Below are 18,644 nucleotides of genomic sequence, written 5' to 3' on the forward strand. Positions count from 1 at the left end.
GAGAGAAGATCTGATTCAGAGAGTAAGGTTATGGGAACTGGAACCCACTGATGGACTTTTTTATTGCATGTTTACCAACATCCCATCTTCGAAGTGTTATATTTTGAAGTCTTCCCCAGCTGCCCCAGTGTCCAGCCACTCCAGAAGAGCCAGGCAACTGGGCCAGTCTATTGATAGGCACTACAGGTACTTAGTTTAAATGAAGCAAATGGCTTCAGTTTTACCACATCTCGAAGGATCTGAGATCACTGAAGGGAAATCAATTAATAATTTGGTAAAACACAATGCAATTCCCTTCATCCAAGCCCCTTCCTCTCCCCGCAATGAATTGACTGAATCCTGTGATCATTCCTCATACCTGTCACTGCACGCAGCTGCGATCTGTAATTTGTATACTGCAGTATGTAGCAGAACTATTTACTGAAGCTTGGCATTATGTTCTTTCGGTGTTAGTTATCTGTTTATCAGACATGTTTATCACAGTTTTAATAAATTACCAGTGTTGGAACTTCAGAAATGGCCTCTAGGGTATTAAGCTACTGTGCTTTATTATTAAGAAGTTAGATTTCAATAAGTTATTGTTTATAGAGCACTGTAAATGTGTCATGTCCTCGAGAGACAAAAGCCAATGCTTCAAAAAGGGAATTTAACTTTCTACTTTTAGACTAAGGCAGCAAGTCTTTATGGAGAAGTCCTGCAGGATTAAATAGGGAAGAAATAGCTAAAGTGTTGTAGAATTGTTTTTATAATACACAGCATAGAAACCTACATTAAACAAGAACCTTTTCATGTCTTTCCTGGATCCAACCTATAGAACTTATTTCAAAGATTTTTTTTTTTCCCCTTCTAATTGCTATAAGACCCAGCACTTACCAATTTCTTTTAAATGCTGTAGAATTTGCCCAGGGAAGGGTAGATTTACACTGGTGCTATCTTGTGTAGAGACTGTGAAGTTTATAGAAACATAGAAATAAATTTATTAAATGGATTTGTCATCATCATCAGGAATCTATGGGTGATATTTCAGAGGTCTGAAATCTGTTCATCATTATGGATTAAAAGATTGAGGCTGGCATCTTGTGGGGGAACGAACTGGCCTCTGAGCAGCCACTGTGTGAAGGACTTGGTCTGCACCCCAATTTAGCTAAGTCCTTGAGCATGTAGTTAAGCTAAACTGGTCTGGTAGGGTATGTAAATATGTGCTTTATTTCCATTAAAGTTGGCAGATATTAAATCCAGTGCAGAAACATGGTCCCTCCGTGTTCCTTTCTCCCCAGACTTGCAGAAAAGTTTCTATACCTTGCTGTGAAATGAGCTGACACCCCACCCCCACCCCCCAAAAATTTGTAAATGTAAATAAGAAATGCAGAGATTCTTGGCTGGTATAAGGAATTCAGGAAGCTGCCTTCAAAATAAATCTTTTTTTTCCAGAGGTACCTTTCTCTGAACATACCGGTGCCTTGTACACTTACTGGAAAGGAAGATGTAAATAAATACCCAGGGAAAGAAATTACTCTGCTGGCTGAGGTCTCCAGTGAACAGTAACTGTCACATCACACCACCTCCTGCCTTCCTTCCCCATGCATAACTCAGCAAAGGGTGATGTGGCTGGCAGACTCTGCTCGGGGTGCCCTGCATGGCACAAGTGGAGAACCAAAATCACTTCATACTCTGTGGGCAGATTGAGAAGTCTCCTGTGGGCACTGCAGAGAGTTGATGGAAACGGAAGTTTCTGCCATTAGCAATCCCTGCAGACCTGAGCCTGGGATGCAAGGTGCTGCTTCTGCTGATGTTAGCAGAAACCTGAGGAACTCTGTACCTTTTAGGAAATGCTGGGCATCTCACAGAACCTGTCCCCATTTTTTTTTTTGCAGTGAGTCTGTACTTGTTTGGGGTTTTTTTGTCTCCTTCCAAATATAAGCAATGTACATTTTTGTATTACACTTTTTTTCCCCTAATAGGAGAGAACAACATGATTCTGGGTCTGTCTGCAGGCATGTGAGGCTGCCAGTAGCTTGCATGGAGTACTTTTTTAATGGAAGTGAGGTTGGTAACAGTTGGATAGGTTTGTAATAAAAGACTTCAGAAATTAAGAACAGGTTTAATTTACCCGATAAATATGCATGTAACCTATTATCTTCCAGTCTTCACTTTCCATTTTTAAAGCAATGTTCTGGTTTTGGACAAAAACCTGAAACCCCTGTTGTGCAAGTACAGTGCAGGGATTAGTGTATGCTTAATCTATTAAATTCATATGTGGTGTTTGAAGTAATTATAAATTGCTGGCCGGAATGTTAAAGCTAGTCCATAGAAATCGAAGAGATTTTCACATCAGTATTTGAGGATGCACATAGCTATTGATAACAGGACTTGCTAGTGACAGGCAGGTACTTTGGGTGCCAGCACTGGGATGTGCAGGTAATTAAATAAATGTATCTAGAAAGCTTCTCTCAGCAGTGCGTGCTGAATAACTGATTTGACAGCACATGATGAGCTAGAATTTCTAGAGCACTGTTGATCTGCAGCCTGAACTGGGAGGAAATTGTGATGCTCATAATTTATTAGAAGAGACATTAACTCTTTCTTTCTGTGTCTGAGTGAGACATTTGAATATTCAAGTATGCACTGAGCTCAGCCATTGTGGCCCATTTCTGTTCATTTCTAGTTGGCAGTGTTGCACCAGGTACCTGTGGTTGTACACATGACTGCTTCTCCTGTGATTCTTCTCCTTCATGGGACTTCCTAAAGATGCAGAAATAACACACAACCCCTTTTTATTTTTTAATTGAGAAAAATTTGCCTGCATAGAACTCAAGAACAAAAATAGAGATGTGAAGAACCAGGTGTCCATGCAAGTAGGCTGTAGGAAGGCATATTTAATTGCACTTTCATTTAAGGGACAAAATTTCTAGTACTCTTGTGCCTGTCTGCACAGGTGGCTGGGCAGTCCTGCTCATGGTTTGCTGGCTCTTGTCTTGCACTGCACCTCCAGCCCTGAGCTGGTTGTCTCATTTGCATGACAGGAATCTGGTGTTCCCCATTCTGTGCATGGGCCATGTGGTTGTAGGGGAGGTCCTCAAAGTGGCTGGGAACACTGTTAGAAACTGCATTTCTTCTGGAAATGCAGCAGAGAAGAGATTCTGGAGAGCTTGTAAGGAGGTAACATGAGAAGCTGGGGTGCTTTTGGTAAGGATGTAAGAGGAGGAATTGCTGACATCCTGACAGCCTAAAAAAGTGTTTGCTTAAGCACATGGCCAGTAGGGAAGCAGCTAGGAGAAAGTACGTACTGTCCTGTGTTTGTATGTAAGCCTTGCTCCCAGGTTTGTCACATCTTCATCCAGGCTCTGTTTTCCCTGACCCATGCCATGGAAGTTGTTTTATTGCCACACGGGTCCAGAGGTGTTTACTGCTTTTGACTGCCATGTGTAGCAGGAGGTACAAAATTAATCCCAGATGTGTTTTCTGGAGCTGGGAAACATAGATATCTCAGACAACTGAGAAAATGAAGCATAAATTCAGGATGATGACCCAACTGACTGACCGAAAACTTCTGGTGGATACAGTTTGTACCTCATCTGAACATGCAGAGGCAGCTTTCAGCAGTAAAAAGAAATAATATTAATTTAGTTTGTTGAGGGAAATGAGGAAAGGGAGGGGAGGCACCTTAGTCAGTGTCCAAGAAGCTGGCTATTGAGAAGTGTTATAATCAGGTAAGGAGGCAAAGTACAAAGCATCCCTTGCAGTGCTGTAGTGTTACGCAAGTGTTAAGTATGTGTCTGCCTCACTGAGAAACATATGGGTACACACAGATGCACACCAGAAGAAAGAGATCTTTCTGAAGGTTTCTCTGCCAAATGTCCAGGATGTAGTCTGATACTGGGGCAAAATGAATCTAAGGCAGAGGAAGAAAACTTCACCTGGGAAAGAGGGGCTTGGGTTGGACATACCAGCACTACACAGGGAGTTTGCACATGGAAGCCCAAGACAACAGAGATGACAAGAGCGGGACATTTTGATCTGAAAAGACAGCTGATCAGTCAAGTAAAGAAACCAAACAATGCTGGAAAGCTCATCTGAAAGCCCCAAGCTCAGAGGTCTGAGCCTGCCCAGGTCCAACCCAAAGGCCAAGAGTACAGACGTGTGCAGGCTCCTGCGAGCCCAGCAGAAGGACTTGTCTAGGCTGTAGGTCAGCTGACTGGTGCATATTCATGCCTTGCAGTAAAATTATTTAAACACACATTAGCTCCTTGGCTTTGCAATTATATTTTTATTATTGACAAGATGTTCTGCTTTGCAGGGTCATGAATATTTTCTTTGAGTCACTAGATGTCATTGGAGTTACTCAGCCCTCAAACTAGCTCCTCCCTGTCCCACCAAAGACATGCGTGGGACTTGTAAAACATGCTCTGGATTGCCATATTGCTTAATTATCCTCTTAGCTCTAATGGAGTGCACCCTGACTAATGGTGCAGTCACAAACAACATGTTCCTATAATTTGGGCCATCACCAAGAACTTCTGTTATCACTAGACTCATCAAGGTAGTGCTTCAGAAAGCTGAAGGGCAGTGTTGCCTAATAAAAGCAAACATTTAGGCACCAAGAACACAGCTGGAGGGGACCAGTGCCCTGACATGAGCTGTGTTCACAGCATGTCTGAAAGCTCTGCCATGCAGGTGTCTGGCGGGAAGAGCTGGGTGTCCCCTAGGAGGCCAAATTCTTCTCTTGCATTGCTGCAATCCCAGAAGACCCAGAGTATTTGCAGAGAAGCAGCACCGATTGCTGAAGTAACCAATATTTTTTGTTTTAATTTTGTCCTGTCAAGCCCTGTAAAGGTAAACTGGGCTGTATAATGGAGAGTGCTCTGTCTCTGTTTTCAAAATGGGAAGAAGAGCCACCTAATGACCTGTCGCTTTTCTGGATTTTTTTTTTTTTTTATTTTATTTTTTTATTAAGGTTGTCAAACATTGATCCAAGGTGCAAGGATACTGTGGTTAGATGAATATGGGCTAGAGTTGGGACTGGGGATCAAAATGCTGCTGCACAGTTGTTTTGCAGATGTCAAGGGCTCCTGAGAGTCATCAGTCAAAATTCCTTACTCTCCTGTGGTGGCTTATTGACGTGAGCTCTCTCATCCAGTGACATATCCCTCTCAGGATATGGCTAAATGATCCTTTCCAGAAAGGACTTATCCCAGCTCTCACAAAAACACTTCTGAGGCACAAGCTTTTGGCCTTCAGCCTGGATTGGACTGCAAGTACATGGGAGGTATTTCCCAAGCGACTCCCAGGGAAAGATCTGTGCTCTTCCCTTCTCCCACCAGATCTCTGCCTGTGCTCATAACATCTTACTTCAAGCCAAATTGAACTGAATGCTCAGCTAATGGAGAAGATACCATTTTTTTTCTGAGTGAGGTAGAAATACCCCTTTCCCCCAATGTTGTGTATAAATGCATGTCCTGGGTGGTGGCATTTCTTGCACTTCAGAGTGAGTGTCTTCATGGACCTGAGCTGGGGGTGGGAAAAACAATCCTCTCTTCTCACTGGTCTCCCATCTTTCTCCTGCAAAACCCAGGATTTATCATGTGTCAAGGGGATAATTTCTGTGGAAGCCCAGAGTTTAAAAAAGTATATTGGCTGCAGTGAGAAGGTTCAAGAAGAGTTCAGATCCGGACCAAACTTTGAAGCGATTTCCTGCGTTGGTAATGGACTGGGGGAAAAAAAAGAAATCCTGGCTCTTTTAGGGGAGCTTTGGATCTGTATCTGAACTTTGCGAGCCTGGCCTTTCCCTATGTAACAGAGCTATTTTTCTTGTACTCTGAATGATGTATTATGTATAGTATGGATGTTTATATGTATTTTCACCTCCAGCTAACAATACCTGCTTGAATTTGTTAGGACTATTTTAAAAAAGTGCTGAAGGGAAGAAAATTGCAGAGGGCACTGAATGGCTGGGTATGTTGTTGAATATTTTAAATCTAAAAGTTCCCTCTAATGCAGCTTTGCTGGTCTTGACTTTTCTTGCGAAGGAAGGGGCGTGTTCACTCCAAAGGAGTCAATCAGAGCTGACTGGGGATCCCACATGCTCTCGGTCCAGGTCTTGCAGCCCCCAGTCAATATTGCCCTCAGCCCTAATGCGTTTTACTCCAGCTCAGGATCTGACCCCACTTGTCTGGCATCACAAATCACCATCCAGCCTTTCTCCCCACTTCCCATATCTCCGGGTTTCGCCTGTCAGCTCCCAGTTGTTGTTTTATCCAGCTCACTTTGCTGCAAGTTTACATAGAGGGTGATAGTTTTGTGGGTAGATTTAAGGAGACCAGCAGATTTGTGCAGAACTACTGGATGTTGCTGTAGGGGAGGTTTGCATTTTGACGATGAAAGCTGGCGGTTTTATACAGCAGTCCTCTTTGAAAAAGGGTGATGGCTCGGCGTACAGAGCTTGTGCCTTGGACCTTCCAGTTGAATGATGAACAGAAGTTGTATTTACATGTAAATTAAAGTCTGTCCTCTGTTAACATTCCAGTTGCTTCTGCCTCTGGACTTCTCATCTATTTATCATTTGTGTGCACTGTGGGCACAGTGGGAGTGAGAGACGTGTTTACCGTCACTATGCTGCTTTTAAATTGGGCTCTGTAAATTGGCTGGAGATACTTGCTCTTGCTTTGGGAGTCTCCAGACATGGTGGTTGGTGGCATTGTCATATGACTTGTGCCTTTTGGTTTCTCAGGCAACAGCATGGGGTTCAGATGAAGACACCAGGAGGTCCTGTCAAAGTAAAGGGAAAACAGAGGTAAGTTTTGCTTTGCTACAGTGATGCTATGGGTAAATTTGTTTGCATCATGTGAAATCCACACAGGGAGCATCTGCCACCAGCCTGAGCTTGTAAATTTGCTGCAGTTTAGATCCACCATCACAAGTGTATAAGCACCACCGAGCAAGCCATTTCAAAGGCCCCCTGTCCAAGTTATTAGACTTGCTCTGCATGAAATTTAAAGGTTATTTCACTGCTGGAGAGGACAATTTGTGACACATCAAGGAGCAGAATGGTGGTAAGCCAGGGGTAACATCTTGTAGTGGGGTCTGAGGCTGGGCAGGTTGGCTTAGTCTTGGTATTCAGCAGTGAGCCACTGGCATTCGGCCATGTGGGCTTCAATGCTTGTTTGCAGTTAGAGTTCATCTTTGTAGAATTTGCTTGAATATGAGAATTGAATCTGCTGGCACACTGCTGTCTCTTCAGGTGGAATATCACAGACCTCCTTTGGAGGCAGGTGCAGGCTGCAGTTTAAAGCAAGAATTGCTTGAACCAAGGCATGCTGTCCCAGAAGTCTGGAGTTTGCAGACATTTCTGATCCAAACACAGGTTGTTTCTGCCCCTCTTCTGAGAAACTAAAACAAAGCCATCTGTCTAAAAACACGAAATATTTTGATTTTTCAAATGTGGTATTGGTACTGTATACGTGGCACTTCAGGACACGGTTTAGTAGGCATGGTGGTGTTGGGTTGATGGTTGAACTTGATGATCTTGGAGGTGTTTTCCAACCTTAATGATGCTATGATTCTATGATTCTTTAAAAGTCTTCAGGCTTCAACTGAGAGGGTGTCCTGTTGTCCTTAATACTACATCATAAAAAGTTCTCAGTCTAAACCAAAGGAGTTGGACAAAGGATAAGACAGAATAAGTGTGATCTTTGCTTCGACTTGGACAGTCAAGCAGAGAGTGATTGTGTGGCTGGCCCAAAATGCTGGAATTATACCAAGTTCCAGTTCAGTGCTTTAAAGACAGGATTATATGTTCATCCATTGACCATGTTAATTTTATATAACAAACTTCATGTGATTACTGTATTAACATGTATATACACAAAAAACCTAGCTTGAATTTTGAAAGATAGGCAACAATTTGCTTCATGCAGCTGTGGAGGAGTATGGGTATCCTAGAATATGTGTTAGAGTTTCATGTAGGACCTACGTTATACAGTAGAACACCATGGAGGCAAAATGGGCTGGGGTGGGTGAACACCAAACATGGGCAGCCACTAGAAGAACTCAATAGGAGTTGGACAAAATTAAAAACCTCCAAAACCCAAGACACAGGCAATTTTTGAGTTTGGAGTCTCTGTACTTTAAAAGAAAGGGTTTTGTTCTTTTCTTCCATTGTAATGTTTGTGAGATTTAAATTGTATCCTATTGTTCATGAACTTGAATTTATAACCCAGAATTATTTTGTCAAATCCTGGATAAACCCATGCATTTGACTGGAAAAATTCTAGGATAATTTCAATTTATCTTTATTACTGTCATGCCAAAAGAAAGCAATGGTCTGAGTATCTTCACTGCTGCTCCCTCTTCACATTGCAAAGAGTTTGCCAAAAATTTCATGAGGATAATGCTCTGAACAACTAAGTTTATGCTGATTGTTATCCTGAGCTTGAAATTGTTTGGTGGGTGTTGTGGCCATGGGTGTGAAGTTTTGAGGAACAATAATTAAGCAGAATATTAGACACTTCTTGATATAAAATAATGGCAAACAGAGGTGTTGACTAAGAGTCTGACAAGAAGACCTGAAGCTACAAAGGCAGAAGGATTCTGCAGTAACTAAGTAAACTCAGATCTCCCAAGTCTGTATCTACTCTAACTTGTGTGTCCATGGCTGAGTCCCTCTTTGGGGGAGTCTACGCATTCATTGTTACACTGCAGAGAAATGACTTAGTGCTAGCTCCAAAAATACCAGGTTTAGACTAGCCAGATGGTGAAGTGCTCTGCTCCAGCCAAGAAGTCCAGCTCTGACCAAACATCTCTGCCCTTGGCTGGGTAAATGCAGCAAGTTAGGGCAGCACTAATGCGAACACTTCTGATTCTGCTGTGCGAAGGTGGTACAAGATCCAGAGCTCTGCCTGCCTCAGCTCTGCTTTGTCAAAACTTGACTAATGGCAGTTTTCTACCTAGCACAGATGATTTGATGATAAATATGTTATGGATTGTCAGGCACTTAGATATGTGGTGATACAGGCTAGAAATAAGGAGGACCTTTGGCTCTTACATTAATTCACAGTGTAGTTTGCCTAAGTTATATGACTGGTCCATTTTCCTTGCTGACTTAATAATGTGTGCATTTTTAGGGTGAGGTTTTTAAAGCCACCTAGTATATTAAAATGTCTTTTTCCCCTTCAGTCTTGTGCCTGTTGAGTATCTAAATCAGATTTTTCTAAAATTCTTAGAGCTTTGCCATAAGGGAAATAACAAGTGCAAGAATAAAAGCCACAAAATGAATATCACAGAAGTATAATTATTATGGCATGATGGTTACTCGACATTTGAGTACCTATTGGCCAGAGAAAAGGGAGATGAGAAATCTGGCTCTCAGATTTGAGGTTAGAAGGTACAGTTAGTTCATTTTTTCTGACACCCCATGTAGCTCTGGCCACAAATTTCAGCTGCTTACTCCTAAATAGAGCTCAGTAACTTGTGTTTGGCTGCTGCACCTTTTCCAGGAAGGCAAAAAGTTTTGAACTGAAGGCCTGAAGCAAATGGGCTGACTGTGTGCTTTGCTGGCTCGTTCTAACGGCAGATCACCTTCCCTGTTAACACCATGGACTTTATTTCCTCTTTGCATCTGGCTTCAGTTTTGAGTGCTGGGTCTCATTTTGCTCTTCTCTGCTAGGTTAGAGAGGCCTTTAGTTACCAATATTTATTTTTTACAAAGGCACTTACATGCTCTTGTCAAATCAGTACTTAGGCTTTTTGATAAGGTAAAAAGCTGAGTTCTTCAAGCCTCTTTCTCTAAGTCATTTTGCTACTGCCCTTGAATATTTTTTGTGTCTGTTTTCTGCACACTCCAGTTTTTCACCTGTATTCCGTTGTCAATCTCTCTAATGTTTGAGTATGATTAAATCAGCCTTCTACGTCTTCCTCACCCTCCTCTCTTCATAGGCCTGGCAATTTCACAAGCTCTGCTGTTACAGGAGAACATGGAGAATTGCTAAGCCACTGTGATCACTAAATCCTTCTCACAGTTGCTAGTCCTGGGATGTAATCTCCCAGTCTATACATAGAGCCCTTTTGTTCCTTGCTCTTTAATGCATAATATCTTAGAAAAATTTATTTTGTTTGTTGGGTTCAGCTCACCAGCCTAGCATATATCACTAAATATATATATATAGTGTGTGGCTTTGGCCTCACTGGTAATTACTATTTTCATAATATTTGGGTTATCCACAAATGGTCGTTAAGAAAAATGTTGATGCTGGGCTAGTACCACCCCGTCTGGGACCCTGCTAGAGTAGCAAGTTTGTGAATGATCTCACTCTGAGGACTTTTTTTCAGTCCAGTAATTTATCAGGTTTTAATCCATTAATGTATATGTTCTCGAACCTGATTTTAAAATTAACTCTCCACAATATGTCATGTGGTATTAAAACAAACACTTCAGAAAAGTCTCTCTTATTTATGTCACATTTATCAATCCAAACTTGTGGTTTCCTGAAAGAATCGTGTATGCTTTATTTGCCATGTCTCTGGCAGTCCATGCGGGCTTCCACTAGTAATCATTCTTATTTTTGCAGCATTTATAAAATGTATCCTGATCAGCGCCTTAAAACTGTCCCCTGGAAAACAGCCACATTACTGAGAGACAATGCAGAGAACAAAGCCAGTGTTGCGCTGCCTTTCTTTCTGTCTTGCAAATGATATCACCCAGAGGTTGTAGTTAAAACGAGTGATGGAGAGAGCAGAAGGAGGTGTATTTAATTTCATTAGGAGTTGCTCAGCTTCTAGTTTGTAATTGGTTTGTCTCTGCATAATGGTCCACATCCACCACATCTAAGGAATTTTGCCTGGCACGGAAAGTTGTGGCTTTCTAAACAAGACCACTTTGGTCTTTCTCTTGTCTAAGCACAGAATTATTTGTTAACTTTCCAAAAGCAGCACACTGTCATCTCAAAAAGTGAAAGGGAACAATTTGTGAAAATGGCAGTCATCCAGCTCTTACATGCTGTCCTAAGAGCTTTGTGTAGCCAGGAGAAAGATGATGCACTAATAACACTTCTTGAGCAAGAGGAACCAAGAGAAACATCTGATAGGCATCCAGCTACCGGCTGTCCCACCATACTGCCAGTATAGTTTCTTCCTTCTCTTGTATGATGTCCTGATACTGGGGGAGTGTCTCAGGATTCTCACAAGGTTACAGAGAAATCTTAGCCCAAGGCCAGAGCCCACCTAAAGGGGTTTGGAGCTAATGGAGGAATCTGCTGTTTCAGGCCTTCAGGTGGCTCTGTGTCACACAGAGGATGTGCGCTCGGTTACCTAGTGGAGCTGGGAATCTCCACGCCACTTACGAAGAATAGGCATCCAGGTAGGACAGGCACCATATAAATCCCCAGGCAAACAGAAATAACTGGGAAGCAGTCAGATATTTTTTCTCTCTTTGTAACTGTTCCTAGAGATCTAAACCTACATTCCTAGCACTTCTGCTAAACTGTCAATGCAGAATCAGCCCCCAAATGTGATTTGAAGTCCATTAAAGAAAACTTGGCTGGAAAAATCATTAGCAATTCTCTTTGCTATCTGTTGCACTCAAAGGAGGACAGCTTGGTCAGGGTATTGGCTTAAACGGATTAACAGAATTGTTTGTCCAAAGAAATAAATATAGATATCTGAAAGCATGTTAATAACAGTGCTCGAGAACATGTTATGTCTTGATTATTTTTTAACAAATTGGGATGAACTACAACAGATAAATATTTGCTGTGCTCTAAACTGTTGTTGAAGGGGCAACATGGGAGTTCTGCTGGCTGATCTCTGAACTGCAGGTTGTGCTCCAGGAGCTTGTGTTTCTTTTCTGGGGACAACAGAGCATCTGAAAAAGCTGTTTTTCTCATATAGCATGTAGCTGTGTTTTTAATCTATGATTAAAATATATCAGTATGTGATGAAATAGTATTAGCCTAAAGAAAAAAGAATTTAAAAGGAGATCTCTGAAAATAGAACTTGAGTGATTTATTCAAAGTAAAAGGGCAATTAAAGTAATGCCTATATATGGTTATGCTTTCAAAGAAAAATACATCTGTACAATGAGATTAACGGCTTATAACATTTCAAAACTCCAGTGTTCAGAGATGACAGGTGGAACGTCTCGAGAAGCACCTACAGCTGGCTTATTTGCAGTATCCTGAAAATGGTTTTTTTTGAATTTTACCTCAAACCAAAGTTGTCTGGATTTCAGCCCCTCTGTTTGCTGATCTGCTCACATGAGCGAAGGGAGTAACAGGGCACCACTCTTGGTTCTCAGGTTTGAAATGTGCCTTCAAAGCAGCCTGACATCTGTGTGAGCTGGAAGGAGGCCTGGTCCTGTCTACAGTTGTGGACATTACAGCACTCACAGACAGACTCAGATTTAAATCTAAATATTGCAAAAACTGCAAAAAAATGAGGATAGGCTTAAACTGCAGGTGGTGGGGGCTTCAGAGAAGTTCATTCTCTTAGTGACTGTGCCCTGTGGGGTTGAGCTTTAGAAGTCATGTGCTCTTTCTTTCCAGGAAAACAGGGGTCATTAGTCTGGAGAAAAGTGATGTCTGCTCAGTTTAAGGCCTGATTTCAAAAAGGGACCAATACCAGGTAATTTTGAGGAATGAGCAAGAACCCCAAAGTGGTAGGAAAATCAGAGATATGCTTAATGCTCTGGCGAGGAGCCACAGGTTTTTATCAGCTCTGCCATATATTTAATAATAATCCCAACTAATATAACTAGGTTATTCTCATTAACCATATAAATACCCAGCCTTCCCCCTTTATTTAAATCCTTAATCTCTTGATCCCAATAATATCTTCTGGTGATGAGATTTGCAGACTGATCATACACAGATCCGACTGTCTGCTCCATAATGTGAGAGCAGGATCCAAGTATTGTCTCGTCTGGACGGAGTTGGGTTCAAGCTTGCCAGATTTTCCAGCTATATTAAAGCCCATCTGAATTTTGCCTCCTGCACGCCTGGAGTTTTCCAGCCACATGGAAGAAACTGCGTTAAATTGCTCCTATTTTCTGTGGGGGTTTGTGAGATCATCTTACTAACCAGTTGCCTCGGCTATGAATTGTTGCAGAGAGCAGCGTGTTGAATGACTTTTCAGAGCAAATCCAGGCTGGTTTAAAGAACACAGAGAGGAGGCTGCTCCTTGCTAGTTATTTTGAGAATAGGGTAGAAAGAGGATCTAATGTAAATCTCACTGACAGTGTCTTGAGGAAAATCCTGCAAGCTGGAGCATTTAAGTGGTTTGGTTTCTTCTTTGCTTTTATTGGGGGCTTTCGTAGACTGACATGACTGATAGTGAGTACAGCAATAAGAAATGCCAGATGAGCATGGTATTCCTCTTTGGGCCAGGCAGGCTGGAGAGGTGGGATCTGATCGTTTGATCTTTGTTGCTGGCCTTCAGGATCTCCACAGTGATGCCGACTCAGTGTGGCACCATAGCAAATCCCTTAACACCTCTGTGTTTTGATTCACCCAGCTGAGAGAAACAGGGCAGATGATGCACATCTCTTTCAGAACGTTACTTAAAGCTGCATAAATTGCTTTGAGACTGGTGGATGAAAGGTATGTATTATCGTTGCTCTTCCTCCAGGAGCACGGAATGCTGTTACCACCATCAGTAAAGCAGGTCCAGGGAAAATGCCAACTCAGCTAATTCATAGGAATAACTACGGTCGGGTATGGCCTACGCCTAGAGGCATCGCTATCTGAGCAGAATGGAAAGCATCCGCTGGTGACCCCAATTTCTGCTTCTTACAGACAATGAAATAATTAGTGGGCTTGGTGCATGCAGTTCGCTGAAAAGTATCAGCTGTCGAATGTTTCCAGTGTAACACCTCATCCATACTGCCTGTGCGGCTTTGTTCTTTGCTGGAGCGCTTGGGAATGGGCTGGAAGTCACAGATTAAATATTCTGGTGCAGGTTCAGACAGCAGCACATATATTTGCTCAGTACAGTTTCTCCTCTGTTTCAATAAATGACTTCTGCTTTGGACTGAATGGGTACCAATAAACCCATGCTTAATTAGGGTAAAATAACACAATATTTTACCAGCTTCCATCATCCTTACCAACCCAGGCCACTGTGTCTTGGTGTAAAGCATGCAACAGATGCATCACTGCCAGTAGACTCCAGAGGACCATCCAGCACGTGGCCCCGCAGATGAATTCTTTTTTGTGTGCTATCTTCTCAGTTGGGAAGATTTTTATAGAAATACAAGTTTGTTAATCTGTAATACAGCTCTGTGTAAAGGAGAGAGTTCTGCAAATTAGGATTTTAGATATCTGCAGGACAGAGTTTTAATTAGGAATATATTGAAGTACATTGGCAGGAAGGGGTCCAGCAACACATATGGTATGAGCTGGTTTAGGTCAGAAGGTATGCTCAGGCTCTGCACAAAGCAGAGAAGAGTGGATGTGGAGGGGGAGCAGATGGGTCTCTTACTGTGTGAAATTTGGGTACAGAGCTGCACTCTGGGTTAGATGCCAAATCAGTCATATTCTGAAAACAAAACCCTGTTGGGAGAGGAGCCCATAACTTTTTTTTTTAATAGCATCCCCTCAAAAATTTATAGTACTTGGTAGTTAAATATGTAATGGTCCTACTATTATGTGGAATTGAATAACTGTGCTCTACAGAAAGAGGAATTACTTAACCCACTAATGAAATGCAGACATCTCTAGGGCAGGGAATAACTGACAGGGCTCGCAGCACCATGTAACAGTGACGGGAGAGGGCAGAGAGGCTGGCAAGGCCTTCGTTTTATTAAAGGAAGCGATGAGACCTCTATTCTCAACACACAGCAGGTGGGAGGGTGTTTCTCAGGGTCCTATTTGATAGACTGATGCACAGTCACCATGACTGATCCGCTTCTGAAATAAGAAGTGCCGAATCGACCCAGCTCTGAATTCAAGCTCTCATTTGCGGGTGCCAGGCATGGTGTGTGTGATCCCCAATACCCCTGCTGAGACTCCAGATGGGCAGCCTGCTCGGTGGCACTCTGTAGCCTCTGCCCGGGCTGGGCGAGTGCTCCTGGGCTGGCGCTGGGGTGCAGTCCCTCTGATCATCTCCATCCAAAAGCAAGCCCCACAGGTCATGCCCATGCAGTCACTTGTCTGTGGTTAATGCTGGTGGGTTGTCGCTAAATGCCATCCTTCAAGGAGCTGATTTCCATACAGCAAATGAAAGGAGATAGCACGTAATCCAGCTAAGCAAGCCTCTTCCTTTCCAGATGATAGGGAGTGTTTTTACGCTGCTGAATCTTGCAAATGAAGTCTTCAGGGAAATGATCAACAGCGTGGAGTGCTGTGAGACAGGGAAGCTTGCAGAGTGATTGCTGCTTACAGCAGGAGAAGCGGTGTCTGCAGCTGTAGGCTCAGCTTAGTGGCAAAATATGAGCTATTGGAGGGAGGAAAGCAAAGCAGCCAGGATAACCCAGCTGAGGTTGTTATTTCTTTAACAAGTTTCCTTTTCTGTTTACAGTATAATATAATAGACTTTTTTCGCTCAGAGCCCTGTGGGTGCCAGTCATTAGCCATTGCTTGTGCCCTTTCCTCTGAGGTGGCCCCGGAGCCCAGGCCAGGCAGGCTGGTGCCAGGCTCACAGTACCTCTCTCATCAGGGCTGTTTGGATGAACCTCGGGGCTCTCGAGCCTTTTGCACTGCTGGTGGGAGCTGCACTCTGGTCTCGCACCTCCCATTCCTTGTGCATCATGTTAGAGAGTCCCTGCCTTATGTGGCCTCTTCTTCCCCCATGGGTTAACTCCCCAGAGATGCTCAGGTAGCCTGCTCTGCAGCCCACACGTCTCTGGGTACGAGGCTGTGGGGAAAAAGAGACACTGCAGCTCTCTCCAACAACATGAAGGAGATCTTTTGAGGGAAAAAAAAAGAAAAAAGCCAAGTTCAGCCTTGTGCTTCCACCTCTACCCCAGTGTGGGACATATGGAGCCCCACGCCTTTGGGGACTGGTGTGTGAAGGGAGTTCCCTATTTGTACCAGCAGATGATCATGCAGCTGAGAAAAGGAGATTTGCTATTTCTCACCAGCCTGGCCTGAAGGAGAAACTCCTCCTACCCTGGAAAATCCTGAGTGCACCGTCCTTGTGGGAGGCAGGATGGAGCAGTCAGTTCAAGTGCAAGATTCTCCTGGCCAGCCTGGCCTATTAAAGTTCCTGCTATTTTCCTGCTGGTGCTGGTGTGAATTATAGTGCAGACAGACCCGCTGTCCTTTGCTGGAGTTCGTGTCTCTCAGTAACATTTTCTAAGCTGCAGCATTACTGGGTAAAATAGGTCAGAAGTATCACCATGAAAAGAAGGAGGGTTCCTCCTCCAATCTAAGCAGAGCACAGAAAGAGGCACTTGTGTAGCTAATACAGAGTCAACCTGATGGATAACATCCTATCCAGGCACTGTGCAGGGCTATGATTAGAGAAATAACCAGCAAATTGGGCTTGCTCACTGAGAGCGCTAGCTCCCTACAGCTGTGCACTGCTTGATGCAACAAACCCCAGTCTGAATTAGAGCAAAGGAAGGTGTATTCCAGCTGCAATACAGGTAATTTTTTTAACTTAATAAATAACCCCACAGTCTCCTTTTCAGAAGTCTTTTGTTTCTGTCTTGTGTCCCTATAGGAAGAGTGCCAGAACTATGTCCGTGTGCTGATTGTTTATGGCAAGAAGGTTTTTACCTGTGGTACCAATGCCTTTTCACCTGTGTGTTCCAGTCGACAGGTCTGTTTTGCCTCTTTTGCAGTGATGGAGAGGGAGGGATATGTGCTCTGGGGAAGGCCAGTCATTTGGCAGGGTATCGTGACTGCAGAGAACATGTTCCAAATGTAGCAGCTCTGAAATAGTTTTGGGTTTGTTCTTTGGGCCCCTTTGGGTTTCCCTGGGACAGTGGGTGTACCTGCAGGTGGGGAGCAGAAAACTCCTGTTATGGGTGAGCTGGATCTGGACAAAGTGCTGCTCATGTAAACCTTGGGTATGCTGCTGAAAATGGGGAATATGGACAGGCTTAGCTGCAAGCACATCCTGAGCTGAATACTTAAATGTTTCCTTAAAATAAATGGCAAAAGTCACTCTGGATTCAAGGGAGGCAAGAGCAGGTCCAGAGAAGTGCTTATTGTTATACTTTTTAATGCCAGTATACATTCAGGAGGTGTCAATGGAAGATTAGAAACCTGTGCTAGAAGCAGGAGCACCTGATTACATCGAGTGGGTTGGGGCCTACAGGCTTTATTGGCAGGGGACGTTACCCTTCTTACAAAGCAATAGGACAAGTGAGGCTCAGACACAACTTCTTACATTGGCAAACGATGGATATATCAATCAACTTACAGTCACTGCTGACATTACGTTCTTATAGCTGCCTGTTTTTTTAAAAAATAGGGGTTTGCTCGTAGTCATGGGCAAACTGAATTCTCTATACCAGAAAGCAAGCCAGATGCTCTTTAAATTCTCTCCTCTCTCCTTTTAAATACAGGTAGGAAATCTTAGCAAAATCGTTGACAGAATTAATGGAGTGGCTCGGTGCCCGTATGACCCCCGGCATAACTCGACAGCTGTGATTACATCACGAGGAGAACTCTATGCTGCAACTGTAATTGATTTCTCTGGACGGGATCCTGCTATTTACCGCAGCCTTGGAAATGTTCCCCCACTTAGGACAGCACAATACAACTCCAAATGGCTCAATGGTAAAGTCATGTGGGTCATATCTGTACTAAAGTCAACTTGGCAGGCTTGTAAATCTTTTCTTCTGTTTTCATGTTGGGATCCAGAGTTGCGGTGGAGAAGGGCTTCTGGTGCAATAATCAATGCAGCTTAGATGATGTTTAAAAATAGCCTGGAAGTATTTCAAAGCAGTTGATTTAGAATATGGAAAGTGGGTCTTACAGGCTACTTAACATATATATGGGTCTGTCTTGTGAGATGACCAAATACATCCTTTTAACAAGAAAACCACTCAAAGGTTTGAAGATCAAAATGAACGTAAAGCATCGTATTGTTGACCCAGTTCTGCACAGCGTTAAGCACCCTCTGCTTCCACTGACTCAGGTAGAGATGGTTGGTTTCAGTGCCAGATCAGTCCAAAAAATGAGAAATTTCACAGCGAGTTATGTTCCATGTAAACTCATGCTGTTGTGGATTTATAGTTATTAAGAGCAGCTGTTACCCCAGTGTGATAATACCCTGCATCAAGCAAGCTATAGAATTTCAACCAGTAATTCCTGCACTGAGTCCCCACCTTCTGACTGGGGCAAAGCACATCTTGTCAGAGCAGACTGTAGTGATGGAGACTCCAATATTTCCCCTCTTTCCTTTGACCCAGGTAAGTTGACAAGATCTCCAGAATCTTTCCGTTGGATTTCAGGACCTTTCAATCAAAGATATGAGCAGCGGGACTGTGCACTCTCTGTAGCTTAATGAGACTGAACAAGGCTTCTGCAGGCATATTGAAGTCAGCGTGGAGATACGGAGTTTTAGGAGAAGGATGTCATCAGGCAAGACTGTGAATTAGGACCAAGAAGCAGCATAACCCATATACACTCATTAGAAATATGTGCCTCTTGTCTGCACACGAATGAAGAATTTAGAAGGAAGTCACACTGGAACAGGGGAGTTTA

The 18,644-nt window shown here is 43.1% G+C and overlaps 1 protein-coding gene across 1 annotated transcript in view; it reads left to right on the top strand.

The window, feature by feature from the left end:
• The window catches only part of SEMA5B (semaphorin 5B), a 138,458-nt gene that overhangs the window by 50,672 nt on the left and 69,142 nt on the right, over positions 1-18,644 (top strand). The window contains 3 exon segments of the mRNA XM_009640865.1: positions 6,728-6,790; positions 16,651-16,749; positions 17,501-17,714. Coding sequence (XP_009639160.1) covers positions 6,728-6,790; positions 16,651-16,749; positions 17,501-17,714 — 376 coding nt within the window.

This window comes from Egretta garzetta, unplaced genomic scaffold, assembly GCF_000687185.1.
Source record: "Egretta garzetta isolate BGI_Z169 unplaced genomic scaffold, ASM68718v1 scaffold326, whole genome shotgun sequence".
Taxonomy (NCBI): domain Eukaryota; kingdom Metazoa; phylum Chordata; class Aves; order Pelecaniformes; family Ardeidae; genus Egretta; species Egretta garzetta.